This window comes from Camelus bactrianus, chromosome 1, assembly GCF_048773025.1.
Source record: "Camelus bactrianus isolate YW-2024 breed Bactrian camel chromosome 1, ASM4877302v1, whole genome shotgun sequence".
Classification (NCBI taxonomy): Eukaryota; Metazoa; Chordata; class Mammalia; order Artiodactyla; family Camelidae; genus Camelus; species Camelus bactrianus.
Genome location: NC_133539.1, coordinates 117,245,633 through 117,266,847, shown reverse-complemented (window position 1 = coordinate 117,266,847; position 21,215 = coordinate 117,245,633). Strand labels below are relative to the sequence as shown.

The following is a 21,215-nucleotide window of genomic DNA, read 5'->3' as shown; positions in this document are numbered from 1 at the left end:
AAATATATTTAAAATTACGCCCTGATGGATCGATAATTACATTTTTAGATGTAATTTACAAGAGTTCTCTGCAGACCAAAAACTTGAGCGCATGCAGACATGATCTTAACTTTCAGCAATACAATGAAATGTGCCTTATTCAGTCGAGTTTCCAAAAAGCTTCCCCAAAAAGTGCCCCCTTTGATCTTCTACATTGTTTTTGTTGTTAATCTGTTTTTAGTGATTCAAGTCTATAGTAATATATCATATTTTAAACATTCTTTCAAAGTTTGAAGCAAATGGCAAGCAATTAAAGAACATGTACCGTCAGTGGGATATCTCTGTACTTGGTGCTCAGGTTTGCTGCAAACCTAAAACTGCTCTAACAAAGTCTATTTTTTTTCTTTAAAAAAAAAAATGGAACATCAGATTAGACTTTTGCAGTGAATAAAACATCCTATTTTTTGGTCCTTAAAAGCATCCCAGGGTGAACTGAGACTGAGGGGTGGTCTGAGTCCTTCAAGCACCTACAGATGAGGCTCAGATGGGCAGCGACTATGATACCCATTAGTGTATGTGACACTTAACACCAGGCAGCAGTTCCTGAGTGTTGGTTTACATCATTAAGGGACTTGGTGCTGCGGGTGGAAGGAGAAGTTTAGACCAATCTGGCTTTGGAGACTGGCTCTGCTGCTGACTGGCCCTGTGATCACAGGACATGACGTTGGACCTTCCAGTTTTCTCCTCTGTACATAGAATATAATAATGTTTATTTCACTGAATATTCATGAAGGTTAATTGAAACTTATTAATACTGAGGATCAAGTACAGGGCCTGGCACACAGTGGCAATCAATAGTAGTTACATCAATAATACTTCCCCAGTGTAAAAACCAAACCAAATCATTTTTATGACTAGGAATCAGACAGCCTTTATAATACTATAGAGCTTTGATGATGAAGCTTAGATAAATAATAGTTTATAATTTTTGTACTTTGTAATTATTGTAATATATATACACAATTTATTTTTGTAATTTTTATGTTTTGCAATTATTGTAACATACATGCAATTTATTTAGGATGAAATTGTATGTTCACCAACTGACCAAATAGAGACTAAATGTTTTTTAATGTCATGTAATCAATTTATCTATTTCTCTTGGGCATTAGCTTTTTGGAAAGAAAATAAAATAGCTGCATTCCTACCTAGTCTTACTAAAGTAGAGTACAATTGGATTAAAGGTTTAGATGTTTAAAAAGTAAAGACATAAACATGTCGGGAAAAAGCAAACTTAGATTTTAAAAATAATTTTTGAGTGTGGACAGTTTGATGATGCAGTTTCACTCTGCATAAAGTCTAGACACTACAGATTGATAGATTGATAAGTCTGACAACATAAAAATGTAGTTTTTATACTGCATAAATGAAATCCAAGGTCAAGTAACAGAATGGGAACATTATTGGCAGCCCCTCTGACGAGAAAATGGTGACTAATATACAAAGAGCTCTTAGAAATAAATAGGAAAGTACCAATTTAAGTTCAAAATTGGCAAAAAATTATATGAATAGACTTCATAAAAATAAATGCAAATGGACAATAAATATTTAAGTGAATGCTTATTCACATTCATAATTTCAAAAATGAACTTCAAACATATTATAGCATTTTTCAACTATCCAAATGTTAGGCAACACTTGTTTTATATTTCATAATTTAATGTGTGTGTTGAAGCAGACACCATCCACTCGCTATTGCTGGGAGTATAAGTTGCTGGAATGAAATTTGGAATGTGTATACCAAAATTTTAAATTTTAAATACACTGCTAGTGATTTACTTACTGAATATCTTGCACACCAATGCATGGCTCTAAGCATTTAAGAATTTTCATTGCTAGATTATCTATACAGATGTTTTAAAAATCCTGGATAAACCTAAATGTTCATGATAGGGAAAGAGTAAAATAAATAAGGCTAGTTATATCCTTAAATAGTATACTCTTAGGGATAAAAAACAATAGGAGAGAGTTATAATATTCATATTAGGAATGATTTATATTATTTTGATGTGGAAAAATTAGTATGTAAATCACTTATTATAAACTTCTATTTATACAAAGAAACAAATATGGATATACCATGTGCATTAGATATTTTCTGGGAAAAATGTTGAAAGTAGAATTAGGGATATAAATGTGGAGCAGCAGAAAGGAGTAAGATTTTTTTATTGGATACTTTCTCTCTGAGAGTTCCTCTATGCTCTTGTATGTTTTACTTTAATTTTTTTAAATGACTTTAATTTGGTGATACAAATATATATATATATATATGTATATATAAATTGTAAAGAACTAAAATTTAATTAAATGTCATTAGAAGCCAGCAGATAATTTTAGGTGTTGAAAAACATGTACTCTTGAAAAGGAACTGCCAAAATGACGTTTTGGGGTCAAATGATACATTCATCGGTGCTTAATGAGTTTTATTTTCCCCCAGATAAAGCCAAAGGAAGATCAAGAGCAGGGACCCACTTTGATTCAGCTCGGAGACGGAGCAGAGCGGTCCTTTATCACATCTCTGGCCACCTGCAAAGAAGAGAAAAGAACAAATTGAAAATAAATAATGTAGGTGGTGTGTGTGTGCACTATGCATGCTAGAGTTTCCCCTGGTGGCAAAGTTTGATTCTCTAAAGAAAAGCTCCAATTACTCATTTATTGGCTTTTCTAGTTTTTTTTACACTTAGGCTTGTGCTTTCCTATAAAGAACAAACTGGAAAAGGTTGGCAGTCGCGAGGCATTTCTGTAATAAAAGTGCTCAATCATGCTGTTACCACAGCATAGAATATTACTGCAGCCAGGACAGTGTGGTATTAGGGACGCGACAAGTGGGACTGGTTGCATTTCACAAACAAGATGATGAGCAAGTCATACTGCACGTTTGTAGTTTGTTGGTTAAAATGTCTCAAATTTAATTTCAGTTCCATCTATTCTGCACTTTATCTGATTTCACTTAAGGCTGTCATCCAGGGGTATCATGAACAAATCATTGTTACTCCAAGTAAACATTTACATTTTAGGCAAAACACAATTGAAATTTCACATATTGGAACATTGAATTTGAAATTACATGCCATTTTTGTGTAGTTTTTCTAAAAGTTGTGCTCTTAGTAAATTACAGTAGGGAAACTTTCTGAAACCTGGTGCTTATCTGTCCAAAATCACAGCAAATGACTGTACCTGTAAAAGGTAACTGCAGAGCTCTACCTGATACACGTCCTCCAGGATTTCACAGTTAATTTCATCACTGGTTCTTAGAACTAAGAGACTTGACTGAGAAATCCAGAACTATGTCTGTTTAGTTGTAAATATTCAAAGATGATTTTTCAAATGGTGGTAGTGTCATTAATTCACACTGTGACATCTCCAGACACACATCTTAGGAGGTAAGTGTGACTAATGGGTGGCCAACATAGAAACTTGGGGTCTAACTTGCCAATGACATTAGAAGAAGTCACATTAACCACCCAGAGCTATTTGGGAGCTGATCTCAGACCCACTGGTTCTGGGAGTTAGAGGCACAGGAGATTCTTTGGCATCTTCCTTTTTACATCAAGAGCTCCAGACTGCCTAGTCTGATATACAAATGCTTTGCTAAAACAGAGTCGTGCATCAAACACAGAAAGTGGCCACTTAGCTGGTTGTGGCGAACAAGGAAAGATGCATGAGCCCAGATACGGAGTGAGACCTGACGTGAAAGGGCTAACAAACTTGCTTCTGCTCCCATGGGATTCCTCCCTGGGAGCCAGACAAGCTGCTTCCATCCATTCGTGCTCCTGGACTGTCACCCACACTGATGTGGACCTGCCACGCACCGCTGTGAAGGTTACACACTGTTCAGTTTGTCTTGACTTAGTATAAAGATTTTCTAGGGGAACCAGGTGTCTTAGTGTCACACTGGTTTCCTGAGAGTCCAGGGCTAGACTTAACACTGTCCACACCACTTGATTTAAGAAACCTTCCCCTGTGCCTAGTTGTATCTGCTTTCAGGTACCAGGTCAGCCTCAGTACCACTAAACAAGTTCTAGGAAGAAACAAAGGTAACCACATCTGGGCTTGATTTTACGCAAGGCAGGCAACAAAGCCCCTAAATGAATATTAGCCACAGATTCTGTGATGCTAAAAGGTGACACTGTCCTCCAACCTTTAGTTGAGAATCTTTTAAATGTAACAAGTAGTAGTGAGCTTCAAAATGCATTCTCAGAAAATGCTGGGGTTTTTTTCCCCCCTTGGATTCACCAAAGTACAGAACAGTACTTAAAAACCTGATTTAAAAAATCATAACTCCCACTGCTTGACTAATTTGCTAAATTGCATGTATTTAAGAAGTACAAACATCAGGATGGAGCATTAAAGTAATACATAGTAATTAAAGACACATAATAGACACAGTGACTCTGACAATACAGGTAACTTATTTCTGACAACAAAATGTGGAATCAGGGCTGGCCCTGTTCACAGTCTCCTTTCAAGGAGAACAGAACCGAATGGCTAAAAGGCAGCAGAAAGAGAAAAGGAGGAAGGGGAAACAATGATCTGGATGGTTTATTGGCTAAACAATCAGCCTCTGGGGGAATTCTAGTGATATGAACATTCACAGGCCAAAAAAAGTATTTTTTGTAGCTCTTCAATATTTACAGATTCCTTTTGCTGCTGTGGTATCATTACAGCGGTCCAGGACTAGAAATGATTTTTATTAGTTCCATTTTAATGATGGGAAAGAACAACTTACTTGAGATCTCAAAAGTAGAACCAGCAGATAGGGGACCAAGCCGTGTTACCCTCTGACTCAAAGGCACTGTGTTTCTGCCTTCCCTTTTACTTCTCAGATGGAGTTCCGTGGAGCAGGAATACGTGATTCAGCTCTGAACAGATGAGCTCATCAGGCCATTAGCAAGCTTTGAGAATCAGGATGTAACACCTTTTAGTCCTGGCTCCAACTTTGCCTGGTGCAGCTTGGACAAGATTTTTCATTTCTGCATTCCTTGATTTGCTACTCTGTCTATTAAATGACATTGGGATGATGCAAGTGTCTTCATCCCGAAAGATCACACGGGAGCCTTGGGAGTTTGAAAGGACAGAGCTTTAGATGCCCAAGTATGACCAGCAGGGTGCCCGTGCCGGCAGTCACCAGAGGTACACACTACCCTGCAATTACCCGGCATCATGACTGTAGAAACGTTTTCCCATCCTTTTGCTCATTCCAAAGTTAGTTTCCAAGAAATGTTGCAAAATAGTTTAGGAAACAGTTAACCTTAACTAGGCTTTGGCCTCAAGAACTGTTTCAGTAATTTAGAGACAACTGAGGTTAAACAAGTGTTAAACCATTGGTTCTAAAGAATATGCTACAAAACTAAAACACAGTATATAACTAAAATCGAGAGTAGTTGGCTGTATTATTCTTTAGACAAAGTCTGTATGTTTTAGGGTTGTGAATAATGTGTCTTTTTTACCCTCCCTGCTAAAAGCACACTTTCCAATTGTAAGAAATTTTCTTCTATTGAAAAGGTTCTTAGTAAAACTTTACAAATACAGTGATGGGAAGAAAAGGACATCTATTCCTTTTTTCTTCCCCCTACTCAGGTAATTGTGTCAAGATGTAGGCAGAATTTGAATTAAAACCCATTTAAAATTTTAAGTCTAATCTGAGATGTACTGGATTCTTAGTACCTTTTTAAATAACTTAAATACTATGTTTCAGGTAGCCTGTAAAAATGAAATAGTGTGATTTATTTTCTTATGGGTGGATGTAACTATTACATGGCTCGTCTTTTGCATCAGCATCACTAATTCTTCATATAATCAGCATTAGCAAAAAAAAAAAATTGTTTCTTAAGTTTTCCAAACCTTCACTTCTAGAGTTGGCTTCTCCCTCAAATAAAGTAAAAATTTCATCTTGGTAGCATGATAGGAAAAGACTTACTTGGGTAAAGATGGAGGTATTTTTCCATGGCTCTTGGTAACATGTTGTTGATGTAAATATTTGAAAGAAAAATCTTAGTAGAATCCATCATGTCCTGATGTCGACAAAAGTCCTCATCAGCCTCGAGATGAAAACTTCTAGACCCTAAGTCTCCCTTCTCCTGTACACCAGCTTCAGCTTCGATGGGAATCCTAACAGCAGTACTTCCTTCTTCCTCCTCAGTTTTATGCCATCGTCCACCTTTAGAACTTGTTCCTAGAATCCAGGGAATGAGGCGAGCGGGCGGGTCAAGTCAGGGAACTGAATGGAGCAGAGATATGGGGGCAGATGGGCATCAAAGAGCCACCTGGAAGGGGTCAAGCACGAACTCCGGGCTCTGTGAGGTGCCCTGTGGGCTGAGTGAGGCTATGAACAGGGGGTAGAAACGTGTTGGGGATGCCTACCCAGGAGAGATGCGAGACAGGAGGGGCATTAATACTAAAGTCGCAGAACTATTTGGCCCCTGACGGTCACCGCAAAAGAGCCAGTGTTCCTGACAGCCCTGAGCCTTTCTTGATGCCCCACGTGCTTTAGGACTCCCTGAACATAGCACATTAATTTGCCCTTCCCTCAACACCCGACACGAGAGAACACCACGACCTGAAGGCAGCAGGTATTCCAGAGCTTTTAACTGTTCTGCTCATTCTGCTTAACTTTCACATATAACTTGCCATGACCTGCCTTGTCCTTCTCATTAATTGAGGTCAAAGCCAAGTCTGCAAATGCCTGGTCATAGGCTGTCAAATTTCTGCACACGCTATTGTTGGGCCTCCCTTTGTTTCAGAGCAATAAAGAGAATTGTTCCTCAGTTTGGACTGCCTTCCAAGTCAAGTGCTTTTGCATTTATAAAAACTCCAGCTCTTCTCCTGCATTTAATCAGCTGCACAGTGAACATTGCCTTTCTCCTCCCATGACTTGAATAATAACTTTTAAGTAGCCGTTTATCACGTTACCATCTTAACAAGGGCTAGCCACTGTCAAAATAAATCCATGTCTACCAAGATTATGAAATTTGGTTTCCATCTTGAAACTTCGCCAACAACCATAACACAAAATGCAGGTAGTCACCACAGCCTGGTTATATTTTGAAAGAAATGGAAACAGCTATTTATAATGCAGTGTTGATCATATATCTCTGTCCTTTTTAGGAAAAAAAAAGGTACCTTTGCTGTTATTAGAAGAATTTCAGGTTGAATATATTTTTTAGATAATGACTGTCATCTCAAAATGCTACATGTATGGATTGGCCCCATGACAGTAGGGATGTAACTGTATCTGTGTCTTTATAATGTATGTAGGATTATACCTGCAACTTCAGATGTTTCTAGTTGACATTTTAGGTCAATCTTATTCTTAATGAGCAAACCCTGCGTTACTCACTTACTAACCTTGATGACTACACTCTGCATGTCCCTGTTACTTATGGCAAAGATTTCTGCCCAGTTTTAACTTGTACATCGCTACTTTTTTGCATCACCGACCTCTTAAAAGTCACTTGTGAGATGGATTGACACTGCATGTATAAATGATCCTCCCCTCAGAATTGTGTGTGTAAGGCTGTGAGCTCCTTGTGTCTAATGTTGTGTTTCTCCCTTCTCTCCTTTTTTGTCTTTATCCACAGAATGTTTTTGTAGATAAACCAGCATTTCCGGAATATAAAGTTTCTGATGCAAAAAAGTCCAAATTCATACTTCTGCATTTTAGCACTTTTAAAGCCGGCTGGGACTGGCTTATTCTGTTGGCGACGTTTTATGTTGCCGTGACCGTTCCTTACAACGTTTGCTTTATTGGCAACGATGACCTGTCTACAACTCGGAGCACAACAGTCAGTGACATTGCAGTGGAGATTCTTTTTATTATAGGTAAGAACCGACGGCTGCTTTCCTAGGAGATTTGCATAGGGGAAGTAAGTGTGTTCCCGATTTTTCTAACACGAATTTGAACTAAGATCCATTTGCATGGGCATGACTCAGCCTCTGATGCAAATTTTGAAGAAGCACATATTTGGATTTCTGAAAATTGCCTCTTCCAGCTCTCTCACTGTTCCTTTGTTCAGACAGATCTAAACTGATGTTTTTTGTTTCTATCCTTATTTTATCAAAAGTGGGCTAAAAGAGACTTAACCGCTGTTTTGTCTGTACTCTCAACATCTATTATGATCTTAACCTGTACCAGGTCAGAGATGAGCTTGGCAAGAACCCATCAGTGGTGTTCTGATAACAGTCCTGCCCTGGGCACGGTTCTCCATGCCCGTCTGTGCCTTTCCGGCATGTTGACGGTGTTTGCCATAGGTGGCCTAGTTACAGAAGCAAAGGGTTACATAAACCTTCTAGTCAATTAGGAGAAGCGCTGAGTATCTGATTGTATTGAAAGGAGAGGCCCTGAGGGATGTTTGCTAAGAATATTTATCTCTAGAATATTGGGAAACTCTGCTGAAGCTGCCTCTGCTCCACTCTGTAAGCCTTTTCCTATCCCTTAAAGGTTCACCTTGTTTAGACCAAAGCCTCACTCTTGCTTGTTCATTCTAAGACAGATTCTAGATCTCCACTAAGGCTTAGACTGACCACCTGTAGAGTTCTTGACCACCATCAGCAACCTGATTCCTGCATCTTCACCTGGTCACAGAGATGTAGGGCAACATCCTTATCGTAAAGTTGGGAGAATGTTTGGAAAAAGTTTTCAAGCAGTCGGTGAAAAAGGGAATGAAAAAAAAAATGGACCCTAGAAGTTCAAAGAAAAGTAAGGGCAGATCAAAACCTTGTTGCAAGGGTACTTTTTTGGTGGTACTTTTATCTCTGTGGAGCTGGGGTAGCTCTGGGTTCTCTAACTGAATGTGCGCAGTGTTTGCTCTGGAAGGGTTTCTATACTCTTGGTGTGACTTTGGCATCCCTGTTAACATTGCATTTACTGGACAGAACTATGCTAGGACCCCAGTCCCCACCCCAAAGGTGATGGCCGTAGTATGTTTAGGCCACTAGATGGCAATGTTGTCTAGTTAGGTAGGTCGCTAAGGCTACAGATTTCAAGGAAATTTATCTTTAATTTTTTTTTAAACTTAAACCATTCTTTATCGGGAAAGGTATAAACATAAACGGATATTAAATCGCTGTTAAATGGAAAATAACAACATTCTAGTTTGAAAGAATTTAAACCGAAAATCGTAGGAGAGGCGGTTCAAGATGGCAGTGTAGGAAAAGCCTGGACTCACCTTCTCCCACAGACACAGCAAATCTGCAGCTGCCTACGGAACAGTTTCCTCTGAAAAACACCTGAAAACCAGCTGAACAGCTCCTTCACGGCAAAAGAGAAAAGACCACATCGAGACAGTAGGAGAGGCAGAAAGATGGTCTCACCAAAAGCCCCACTGCTCTTACGGCAGCCCACAGCTGGAAGAATCTCACATATGATACTTCTCCCTGAGGAGTGAGGGGGTTGTGCCCGACATCAGGCAACCCCACCCTTAAGAACAGCATCTGAGAGACAAGCTCCTTAATCACCTGACTTTGAAAGCCAACGGGGCTTACATCCAGGAGACACAAAGGGCTGTAGGAAACAGAAATTCCACTCTTAAAGGGCTGTATGCAGACTTACTCACCCCAGGACCAACGACACAGGCATCAGTCTGAAAAGTGCCTAGACCGTACGTGGAGGGGATTCCTTAGCTAGTCTTATAAAGTGTCTGCTGCCGGAGCAGAAGCTGTTGGGGGATCTCTCCAGGAACTGAGGGGCTGGTAGGTGCCATTTTTGTGCTCCTTCAATTTTGCTGGTGCTAGTGGGCATGCCCCTCCTCCGTGGTTGTCCACCACCCCACTAATGCCACTGAGTGCACACAGTTCACACAGGGGATGCTCCTTGACTTCCTGGCTCTGGTGGCCAGGGGAACTTGTCTTTCTGGGCCCCATGGGACTGAAACAGAGAGACAGTTCTCAGCAGGCTGCCGTCCTTGGGCATGTCATGGCAGAGCGAAACACTCCAGATCTTCCTGTGAAAAAGGCCTATTTACTTGTCCTAGAGCTTCACTCTGAAGGGCAGCTCCAGGTTTACCACCCATTGGGGTCCAGGAAGGTGCTCTCAGGAACACAGACTGGGGATGCCTCCTTTGTGGTCTTCCTTGGCCTTACTACAGCTCACCAGTCCCTCCCAGTGAAGAGCATCTGTACTCATCTGGACCCCTGATTTTCGCAACTGACACCAGGGGGACACCTCCAAACTGCCTGGTCTAGAGGCCAACAAGGTTTATTTACATCTGAAGTCTCAGAGGACTATATATATTTTCATACTTTAAAAGCTGCTGCCTAAGGGTCTGACTTCCAGTCGGCCTGGAACTCAGTGCCGACTGAGGTTCCTCCCTTTGGAATACTGACAAGTGTTGACACACTCTCAACAGCTGAGACCTATCACGAATCAATCAGGCTGCTTAGACAGCCACAAAGCTTCTAGAGACAACAAAGAACCAGGGCAAAGGAAAAACAGGAAATTTTATCACCTCCACCAGGCTTCTTCTTCAGGATTGAAAGAATTAGCTGCTTTACCTAATACATAGGAACAAATCCAGAGAGTCAAGCAAAATGTGGAAACAAAGAAATATATTCCAAACAAAAGAACAATATAAAAACCCAGAAAAAAAGTTAATGAAATAAAAATAGTAATTAACTAGGTAAAGAGTTCAGAGGAAATGACAAAGACGCTCACCAAACCCGGAAAAGAATAGATGAACACAGTGAGAACTTCAACAAAGAGATAGAAAATATAAGATGTCACACAGCTAAAGAATACAATGACTGAACTGGAAAATACACTATAGGGGCTTGACCACGGACTGATTGAAGCAGGAGAAAGAATCAGTGATCTGGAAGACAGGGCAATAGAACTCACCTGAAGAGAGCAGCAAAAAGAGTTAAAGTGAAGGGACCTATGGGACAAATCAAGCAACATAACATTTGCATTATAAAGGGTCCAGAAGGGGAAGAAAAAGAGAAAGGGCAGAAAACTTACTTGAAGAAATAAAGGCTGAAAACTTTATTAAGTTAGGGAAGGAAAGAGACATCCAGATCCAGAGAATTCCAAATAAGGTGATCCCCAAAATATCCACACCAAGACACATTATAATTAAAATGTCAAATGTTAAATATAGAGAGAATCTTATAAGCAGCAAGAGTAAAACAACTTGTTGTGCACAAGGGTAACAGATTTTCAGCAGAAATTTTGCAAGCCAGAAGGGAGTGTCATGATATAGTCAAAGTGCTGAAAGGAAAAAAGTTTCCAACCAAGGATTTTCTATCTAGCAAGACTGTCATTAAGAATCAAAGGAGAGATAAACAGTTTTCCAGACAAGCAAAAGGTAAAAGTTCATCACCACTAAAATGGCCTTACAAGAAATGTTAAAGGGACTTCTAAGGGCACTAATTAGTAGCAAACAAACAAATGGAAGTAGAAATTTCATCAGTAAAGGTAAATATATAGTAAAGATAGTAAGTAGTCATTTATAAAGCTGGTATGAAGGTTAAATGATAAAAGTAAAAATGGCTATAACCACAATAATTAAGGGATACATGAAATTAAAAGATACAAATTGTGACATCAAAAAGAGAAAACATAGGGGGCAGTAATAATAGAGTTTTAAAATGTGCTCAAACTTAACTTGCTATCGAATTGAAATAGACTGTTTTATATATAAAACATTTTATATATATGTGAACCTCATGCGAGCAAAAGCCTGTAGTAGATACACAAAAGATAATGAGAAAGGAATCTAACCGTAATAGTAAAGAAAACCACCAAAATACAAGGGCATAAAACAAGAGAAGAAGGAAGAAAAAGAGAAGAACTATGAAACAAAAAACAGTTAATAAAATAGCGATGAGTGCATATCTATCCATAATTTGAATGTAAATGGACTAAATCTTCCAGTCAAAAGCCATAGAGTGTTTGAATGGATAAATAAACAAGACCCATCTCTATGCAGCCTACAAGAGACTCTCTTTAGATGTAAGGACACATACAATTAGAAGGTGAAGGGATGGAAAAGGTGTTTTACACAAACGGAAACCAAAAGAAAGCTGGGTAGCTATATTGATATGAAACAAAAGAGACTTTAATAAAACAATAGTAATTGTTTTACTATTACAGTAGTAATGAGACAAAGATAGGCATTACATAATGATAAAGGGATAAATACAACAAGAGGATATAACATCTGTAAATATTTATGCACCCAACATAGGAGCACCTAAATACATAAAAGAAATATTAACAGACTTGAAAGGAGAAGTAGACAGCAATACACTAATACTAGGGACTTTACTGTCCCACTTACATCAATGGATAGATCATCAGGAGAAAACCAAGAAGGAAGAATTGGCCTTAAACAACACATTAGACCACATGCAGTGAATACATATATACAGAACATTTCATCCAAAAGTGGCAGATGGCACATTTTTCTCAAGTGCACGTGGAACGATCTCCTGGATAGATCGTATGTTAGGCAGCATAACAAGCCTCACTACATTAAAGATGATTGAAGTCATATGAAGCATTTTTTCTGACCACATGGTATGAAACTAGAAATCAGTTACAAGAAGAATACTTACAAAATCTCAGATAAATGAAGATTAAACAACATACTACTGACCATAAATGGGTAAATAAAGCCATCAAAGGAGAAAATTTAAAAATACCTTGAGGTAAATGAAAATACAACATACCAAAATCTGTTGAATGCAACAAAAACAGTTCTAAGAGGGAAGGAAGTTCACAGTAATACAAGTCTGCCTCTAGAAACAAAGGAATCTCAAATAAGCAACCTAACTTTCTACCCCAAAAAACTAGAAAAAGAATAAACAAAGCCCCATGTTAGAAAGAGGAGGAAAATAGTAAACAATTAGGGGAGAAATAAATGAAATAGAGACTAAAAAAATACTGGAAAAGATTAATGAAACTAAAAGCTGGTTCTTTGGAAAGATAAGAAAAACTGACCAATCGTTAGCTATATTCACTAAGGGGGAAAAAGAGAAGGCTCAAATAAATAAAATCAGAAATGAAACAGAAGACAAAGCTGATGCCAAAGAAATGCAAAGGATCATAAGAGAATACCATGAACAACTGTATGCCAGCAAACTGGACAAGCTAGAAGAAGTGGATAAATTTCTAGAAACACACAGTCTTCCAAGACTGAATTGCGAAGAAGTAGAAAACCTGAATAGACAAATTACTAGTAAGGAGGTTTAATCAGTAATCCAAAACTTTCCGACAAAGTCCAGGACCAAACGGCTTCTTTGGTGACTTCTACCAAGCATCCAAAGAAGATTGAATACCCATCCTTCTCAAACTCTTCTCAAAAATTGAACTTACTTTATGAGGACAGCATTACCCTGATACCAAAATGTACAAAGGTGCCACAAAAAAAAGAAAATTATTGACTAATATTCCTTATACACATGGATGTAAAATCCCCAACAAAATATCAGCAAATCAAATACAGCAATACATTATAAGGATCATACACCACGATTTGAGAAATAATGAGAAATATTTCATGTGATACACCACATTAACAAAGTGAAAGATAAAAATCCTATGATCATCACAATAGATGTGGAAAAAGAATTTGAAAAAGGCTAACAGTCATTATGATAAAAACTCTCAACAAAGTGGATATAGAGGGAAGGTACCTCAACGTGGTAAAGACCATATATGGTAAGCCCACAGCTAACATCTTAGTATGTATCTGAAAGCTTTGCCTGTAAGATCAGGAACAGGACAAGGAAACCAACTCTAGTCTGTCTTTTTCAACATAATACTAGAATCCCTCACCAGAACAGTTAGGCAAGAAAAAGAAATTAAAATCATCCAAATTACAAAGGAAGAAGTAAAACTGTCACTATTTGCACATGACATAATTTTATATATAAAAAATCTTAAAGACACACCAAAAAAAGTTTGGAGCTAATAAACTAATTTGGGAAGGTTGTAGGGTACAAAATCGATTTACAGAAATCTGTTACATTTTTATACACTAACAATAAATATCAAAAAAAAAAAAACTTAAGAAAACTGCTCCACTTACAATTGCTTAAAAAAGAACACTGTACCAAGGAATAAATTTAACCCAGGAGGTGAAAGACCTGTACACTGAAAACTATGAGACATTGATGAAAGAAATAAGAAGACACAAATAAATGAAAAATATTCTATGCTCATGACTTGGAAGATTAATATTGTTAGAATGTTATATTACCCAATCAATCTACAGAATCAATACATCCTTTATCAAAATTCCAAGGGCATTTTTCACAGAAATAAAACATACAATCCTAAAATATGTATGGAACAACAAAACCCTGAATAGCAAAAGCAGTCTTGAGCAAAAAGAGCAAAGCTGAAGATATCACACTCTCAGAATTCAAACTATATCACAAAGACATGGTAATCAAAACAGCATGATACTGACATAAAAACAGACACGTAGATCAATGGAACAGAATAGAGAATCCAAAAATAAACACACACATGTATGGTCAATTAACTTAAGATAAAGAAAGCAAGAATACTTAATGTCCTTAGAAAGGACAGTCTCTTCAATAAATGGTGTTAGGGAAACTGGACAGCCACATGCAAAAAAATGAAAATAGACTACTATCTCATATGCACAAAAATTAACTCAAAATGGATTAAAGACTTGAATGTAATACCTAAAACCATAAAAACTTGAAGAAAACATAGACAGTAAACTCCTTGGTATCAGTCTTGGTGAGGATATTTTGGATCAGACACCAAAGGCAAGGACAGCAAAAGCCATAGTAAATGAATAGGATAATATCAGACTAAAAAACTGCACAGTGAGGGAAACCATCCAAAAAAAAAAAAAAGTGAAAGTTTAACCTAATGAATGGAAGAAAACATTTGCAAATCATATATTCGCTAGGAGGTTAATATCCAAAATACATTGAGAACCTGTACAACTCAGTAATAGAAGCACAGTAGAGCAGAGGATATGGACATTGGGCTTTCCGAAGAGGACATATAGATGCCAGCAGGCACACGAAAAGTTGCTCAACATCACTAATCATTGGGGAAATGCAAGTCAAAACCATTAGCTATCACCTTACACCTGTTAGAACAGTTACTATCAAAAAGACAGGAAATACAAGTATTGATGAGGATGTGGAGAAAAGGGAAGCTCATACACTGTTGATGGAATGCAAATTGGTACAGCTACTGTAGACAACAGTATGGATGTTCTTCAAAAAATTAAAAATAGAGCTACCATACGATCCAGCAATTCCACTTTGGGGTATTTATCTGAAGAAATCCAGAAGACTAATTAGAAAATACATATGTACTTCTACATTCATTGCAGCATTATTTACAATATCCAAGATACAGAAATGACCTAAGTCTCTGTGAATGGATGACTGGATGAAAAAGATGTTGCATATACAGTCCTCCCTCCATATCTGTGGCTTCCAAATCTGCAAATTCAACCAATCTGGATTGAAAGTATTTGAAATATATATGTATTTTTAATTTCCATAAAGCAAATTTGAATTTGCCACACATTAACAACTATTTACTTCACATTTACATTGTACTTACAACTTTTTACACATTTACATTGTGTTAGTTATTAAAAGTAATGTAGAAACGATTTAAAGTATATAGAAGAATGTGTGTAAGGTTATATGCAAAAAGGTTATATACTAAGCCATTTTATACAAGGGGCCAGAGCACCTGCAGATTTTAGTATCCTTGGGGGCCTGGAACCAACCCCCTACAGATACTGAGGGGCAGCTGTATAGACAGCGGAAAACTACTCAGACATTACAAAAATGAAATACTGCCACTTGCAATAACATGGATGGACCTTGAGGGTATTGCACTATGGAAAACCAAACTATTAGGACAGGCTGGTGGCCGCCAGAGAGGAGAGGGTATTGGGAGCTGGGCAGAATGTGTGAAAGGGGTCAAGAGGTTCATACTTTCAGTTATAAAGTTAGAAAGTCATGAGGATGTAATATACACCATGGTGACTATAGTCAATCAGATTGTATTGCATATTTGAAAGGCGCTGAAAGAGTCACTCTTAAATTTTCTCATCCCAAGGGGAAATAATTTGTGTAACTGTACAGTGGCAGACGCTAACTAGACTCACTGTGGCGATCATTTGACAGTACATACAAATACCAAATTCTTCTGTTGTACACCTGAAACTAATGTAATGTTGTATGTCAGTTATACGTCAGTTTTTTAAAAAGGAAGAAAAAAGTGAAAATCATAGACAAATTGGGTGCGTCCAGATGTCAGTTCATTGTGGTTTTATATCCTTTTACTTTGCTAACCTCTGGTGTCTTCTCCCACCCCCAAGACAGACATAAATTAGCATCCTCTTGACCTCGTCAAAATTCTCTTGAACTTGGGTAGTCATTCATTGTATCTAAGCCAGAATATCGGCTTAACAAATTTTTTTTTCAACACTGTCTTAGAGACAAGGTTTTATCTTGAACTTTATTTCCCACTCTTCTTGGTTCTTTTTTAAAAAATATTTATTTATTTTTTTATTTTGGGGGGAGGTAATTAGGTTTTTATTTATTTACGTTTTTTTGGATGGAGGTACTGGGGATTGAACCCAGGACCTCATGCTTGCTAGTCATGCACTCTACTCTGAACTATACCCTCCCTCCCGTTCCTGGTTCTTAAGTTTTGGAAATCTCTGGGGCTTAGAAACCATTTCTGGTACTGCCTGCTCATTGACAGATGATGATTTTACTCTCAGAGGGACTGATACCTGTAAGAAAGATATATAAGAGTTTGGTTTTTTTTCAGGCTGCTTTCCTCTACTAAACTAGCAGAGTCTGGCTTGCCTCTCTGATGGTTGCCCCTAAATCTTCTGCTGTTCTTTCTTGCTGCCATTTCTACTGTGCTCCAGGCATCAAGATGTTTCTCTAGGTAGAAGACAGTACCCACCTCTTACTAGTCGCATGACAAAAGAATGGAAACCCACTCCTGTTTTTATACCTTTAAGCTCCTACAAAGATTCCTGTAAAATTTGGGGTTTGGCTTGCCAGCAGTTTCAGTGCATCTCCTGCCAGGACTCCCTAGCTGACAAACTTATTTTTATAAGCAGTAAAAACTTCCCTGCTGTTTCCTACAGTTTTCTTCCTGCTCTTCCTTCTTTTAAGTGAGTTTAAACTCATCTACATTTTATTATAATGTATTTGGAAAATGTTTAAACTAACATTTCTCAAAGCATGTTTCCCAGAACTTTTATTCTATGAAATATTTCACAAAGGTGGCCTAAAAAGGATCATTGAGAAATAAGTCAAAATATAAGGACTAAAAAGGTATATTGCCTCTAATAATGCATTTTCACAATATTCGTATTGTTGTGTTTGTACTATTTAATATTTATTAAGTTGGTGTGTGCAGTTAAACCCATATGTATATTTAACATATGGTTTATATTCTGTTTATAGAGTAGTATATTAAATTGGCATTTTATAATCAACTAGGTCAGAATTATTAAAAAGTAGTTCAACAAGAAGTTTTGGAAAGAGAGGTTTTTAGATAGCAAAAAATAATGTTTTTCAAAATATTTTGTTATTTGTACCACTTTGTACAAGTGTGAGATGATGTGGTTCTTTTCTTTCTTTTTTTTTTTTTCATTTTGACATGATTTATTAGGCAGAAATAGATAACCAAAGATATCCTCCAAATTTTTTGTTCTTTTAAACAATATATTGGACATTATGGGTACTTTAATTACTTCTAATGTGCTTAATTTTTTTAATAACATTTTCATTGAAGTCTAGTCAGTTTACAGTGTTGTGTCAATTTCTGGTGCACAGCACAATACTTCAGTCACATAGGGTGATTACTTCCTAAATGGGGAAAAATTAAATGTTCCTTGAAAAAGAAATATACAGTCAAAATGGAAGCTGGGAGATAATATATGTCTTTTGGAGGGTCACAATGTACTTCTAGCATTATCAATCCTCTAAGAAATTTAGCGATAAAGAAATCTGTTTAACTGTGATTAGTACAGCATCTCCTAAATTTATTGTTACCTCAGGGCTCGTTCCTTTCCTGACCACTTAGTAACAGGCCCTTGGGAAGGCCGACTTTAAACACCCTCCCCTGACAAACTCACCGTAAAGAAAGTATCTGAGTGTAGCTGTGCTCGTCGGAATGTACATATGAGTGGTGAGTGTGAATCTCTTCTAACTACCCTCTTCTTCTTAAAAGAAATTGTTTGTAAGCCACATTGGTTCTTTAGGACCAATAGGGCCCAAGCTTTGGCTGTAAGTTACAAAGTGGTTATACAGTTCCTTTTACTTTGAAAACCATCATATTTAAGTTAGCTGCTGATTCAAAGCCTTACAGAAGCTTAAAATAAAGAGTGAACTGGTGATTCCTCTAATTCAGTCTTAGTTATGGGTAAGAAACTGAGCCCTAGTGCCCAGGGCCCCATAATTAACTGATGGCAGACTCGGGTCTCCTGGTTGTTAGATCAGCTTTCTTAAGAGTGTATGATCGTGATTCCATTTTCTGAAAAATTCCGCTCAACTTGCTTTCCTTTATTAACAGCAATGAGGCAGAAAATGAGAGAAAGAATGCCAACTTCCCTTTCTTCCCTGAATGCAGATAGTAATCGTTTGAATCTCTGAAATCTTGGCTGGTAAAACTGTAGTGTACCTGTAGTCCAACAGTCACTTTCCCATTTCCTGACGACCCGAAGAAGTCAGTTTTGTGCAGGCAGCAGTGTGCCCAGACCCAGGGAAGTAATTATGAATATTTGAAGCCAGGGGTAATTCTCTTCACCTTGCAATTTCAGCTGTGGGGGTGAGCGTGTGACTGGTTCTGTCCTATAAGATATTAAGAGATCATTTCCCTGGGGCTTCTTGGAAATCATTTTTACCCTGAAAAAAAGAAAGAGAGACGTGAGGGGAAAATACTCATGTCCCTATTCCTTTCTTTCCCCCAGGGATATGTGGCTGGGAGGGCATGATGTGGGTAACTACTGCAGTCATCCTTAATTATTAGAGGAGATGTAGAGAAGAGGATGTGGGTGTCAGAGCAGAAAGTTGAGATGTTGTGTCTCCGGACTCTTTGCTAGGTAATGAAATAATGTTCCTAGCATTGGAACCACTGGTAATTGGATATTCTGTTACTGATAGTTCTGTCATTCTAAAAATTAAAAAAAAAAACCATAAATTACCATGCTGTTATCCGTGGTAATCTGTGGCCACTTCAGAGGTCCTAGATACACCTGTTTCCAAGAAACAGAAAGCTCTGTCTTCTGTCCTGTCATTTCCCTGGGAGCCTGTCTAGGGAGTGGTTTGCACATACTTCTTATCTGCTGTTACAACCACAAAAGCTTAGAATCACAGGCTACCCCACACCAGTAACTCCGATTGACTTTGTCTCTAAGAAGTCCTGAGAAAGCTGCGAGTCAGAGGGAACGTGGTGTGCAATTGTACCTTCAGTTTACTCTGTAGTTCCCTCAGTCACAGAAGGACAGTTGAGAGTCGTGTGAGAGAAACGGCAGTCACACACTGTGTGCTTCTGTCCGGGACCACACATTTCACACGTGCACCATGACCCACCAGCCAGGCACCCCAATTATTATGACAATGTCCAACACCCCAGGCATATTCAAAAGGCATTTTTCTCAAAGTTATATTTTTAAGGTTATACTCTGTGTTGATTTCGGTAGTTCTGGCTCACTGGTTCTTAGTGGGGACAGTATCACACAGAGGGACCATTTTAGGAATATGTGGGTTTAACTTTAATTCATTAATCATCACTACCATCCCATCCTTTGGTGTTTATTTCATGCCTTTAGACCGCCATTCACATATTGTCAAATGATTTACCCCAACTAATGAACAGAATTCTTGTAAGTGCAGTTTTCTTATGAATATGTGTATTTTCATCATTTCTGATTATTTTATTTCTTTCTCCTTTTGTCTGCAGTGCTGTGTTAACCAATGCTTCTGTGCACCTTCCTGTCCCTAGACTTCGCTATCTCAGAATCTTTATTTCTTCGTATCATTTAATTTTAATTACATAGTTAAGGCAGGTAAATCTGTTTACACATAAGGAGGAAAGGGGGGAAAACAGTAAACAGTTTATCCAAGATCTAGCTAATAGCTGACCAGTCTAGGACTAAAACCCAAAACCTGTCTGTAAAACGGGCAAAATAGTAGCATGATTGTGAGGCTTTCGGGAAGTGATTGTATCAAGAAATAAGCTCACTCACTCTTTAGTCAGTAGTAATGAGTATTGCCAATAATGTCACCAAGTCCATATTTCTTCAGTTTGTTTTGATATCCACTATTTTCAGAAAAATGAGCACTCTTTAATATATACTGATAATCCAGCTAATCATGGAAATAAAGCAGACCAAGAACATTTCACATCCTTAGCTCTTAGGAACGCAGGTGTCTGGGGCATCATCTATCATGTAAAGGATGTAAGTCTCTATGCAGCCATTCCAACAGACTTGGATCAGCATCCTTTTAGAAAAATTGAGGGAATTTAATTTTTTTTTGGTCTTTTTTTTTTTTTACATATTTTTATTTTATTAATTTTTTTTCCCCTTAACAGAGGCACTGGGGATTGAACCCAGGGCCTTGTGCTCTACCACTGAGCTCTATCCTCCCACCCTACTGAGAGAAAGTGTCTTAAATACCATCATCTTCCATCTACCTAAGTCAGGCATCCTTAATCTGCAGCGCTCTAGTCGGGCATGCATCGAGCCATTACCAACCAACATGAGAGGCGATGATTCCAGTGTCTTCTCCCATCCAGTCTTCAGCACTTCTAGCTGATCTGCATTTCAGCTCCTCTCCCTTTTCCCTGCCCAGCTCTTATGTGCCCTGAAAGCACAAGATAATCTTCCAGTAACAGTTGAGAGTCAAACCTTGAATCACCAGCTTTAGAGCAACAGGCTTGTCTAGTCAACAACTTTGTAAGTTTACTGGATCTGTGTTCAGTTTCTAACAGTATTTTAGAATACATGTTTATCTTGTAAAACTTCTCCACAAATTGTCTCTTTCTTATGCACCATCTTCATAAATATGCCTTTTTCCATTTAATGTGGAACCAGGGAGTGATGTTCTTATCCCATTTAACTCCAATTCGTTACTCTTTGGTAGAAACTCAAGCCTCCAAAGAAGTACTTTAATTCTTTTGGCATTCTTGAGTACCTTTTTCT

The 21,215-nt window shown here is 38.0% G+C and overlaps 1 protein-coding gene across 1 annotated transcript in view; it reads left to right on the top strand.

Annotated features, from left to right (window-relative positions):
• KCNH8 (potassium voltage-gated channel subfamily H member 8) overlaps nucleotides 1-21,215 on the top strand; it is a 353,104-nt gene that overhangs the window by 185,568 nt on the left and 146,321 nt on the right. Inside the window, exons 4-5 of the mRNA XM_010959592.3 lie at nucleotides 2,477-2,604; nucleotides 7,620-7,860. Coding sequence (XP_010957894.1) covers nucleotides 2,477-2,604; nucleotides 7,620-7,860 — 369 coding nt within the window. The remainder of the gene's footprint in view (nucleotides 1-2,476; nucleotides 2,605-7,619; nucleotides 7,861-21,215) is intronic.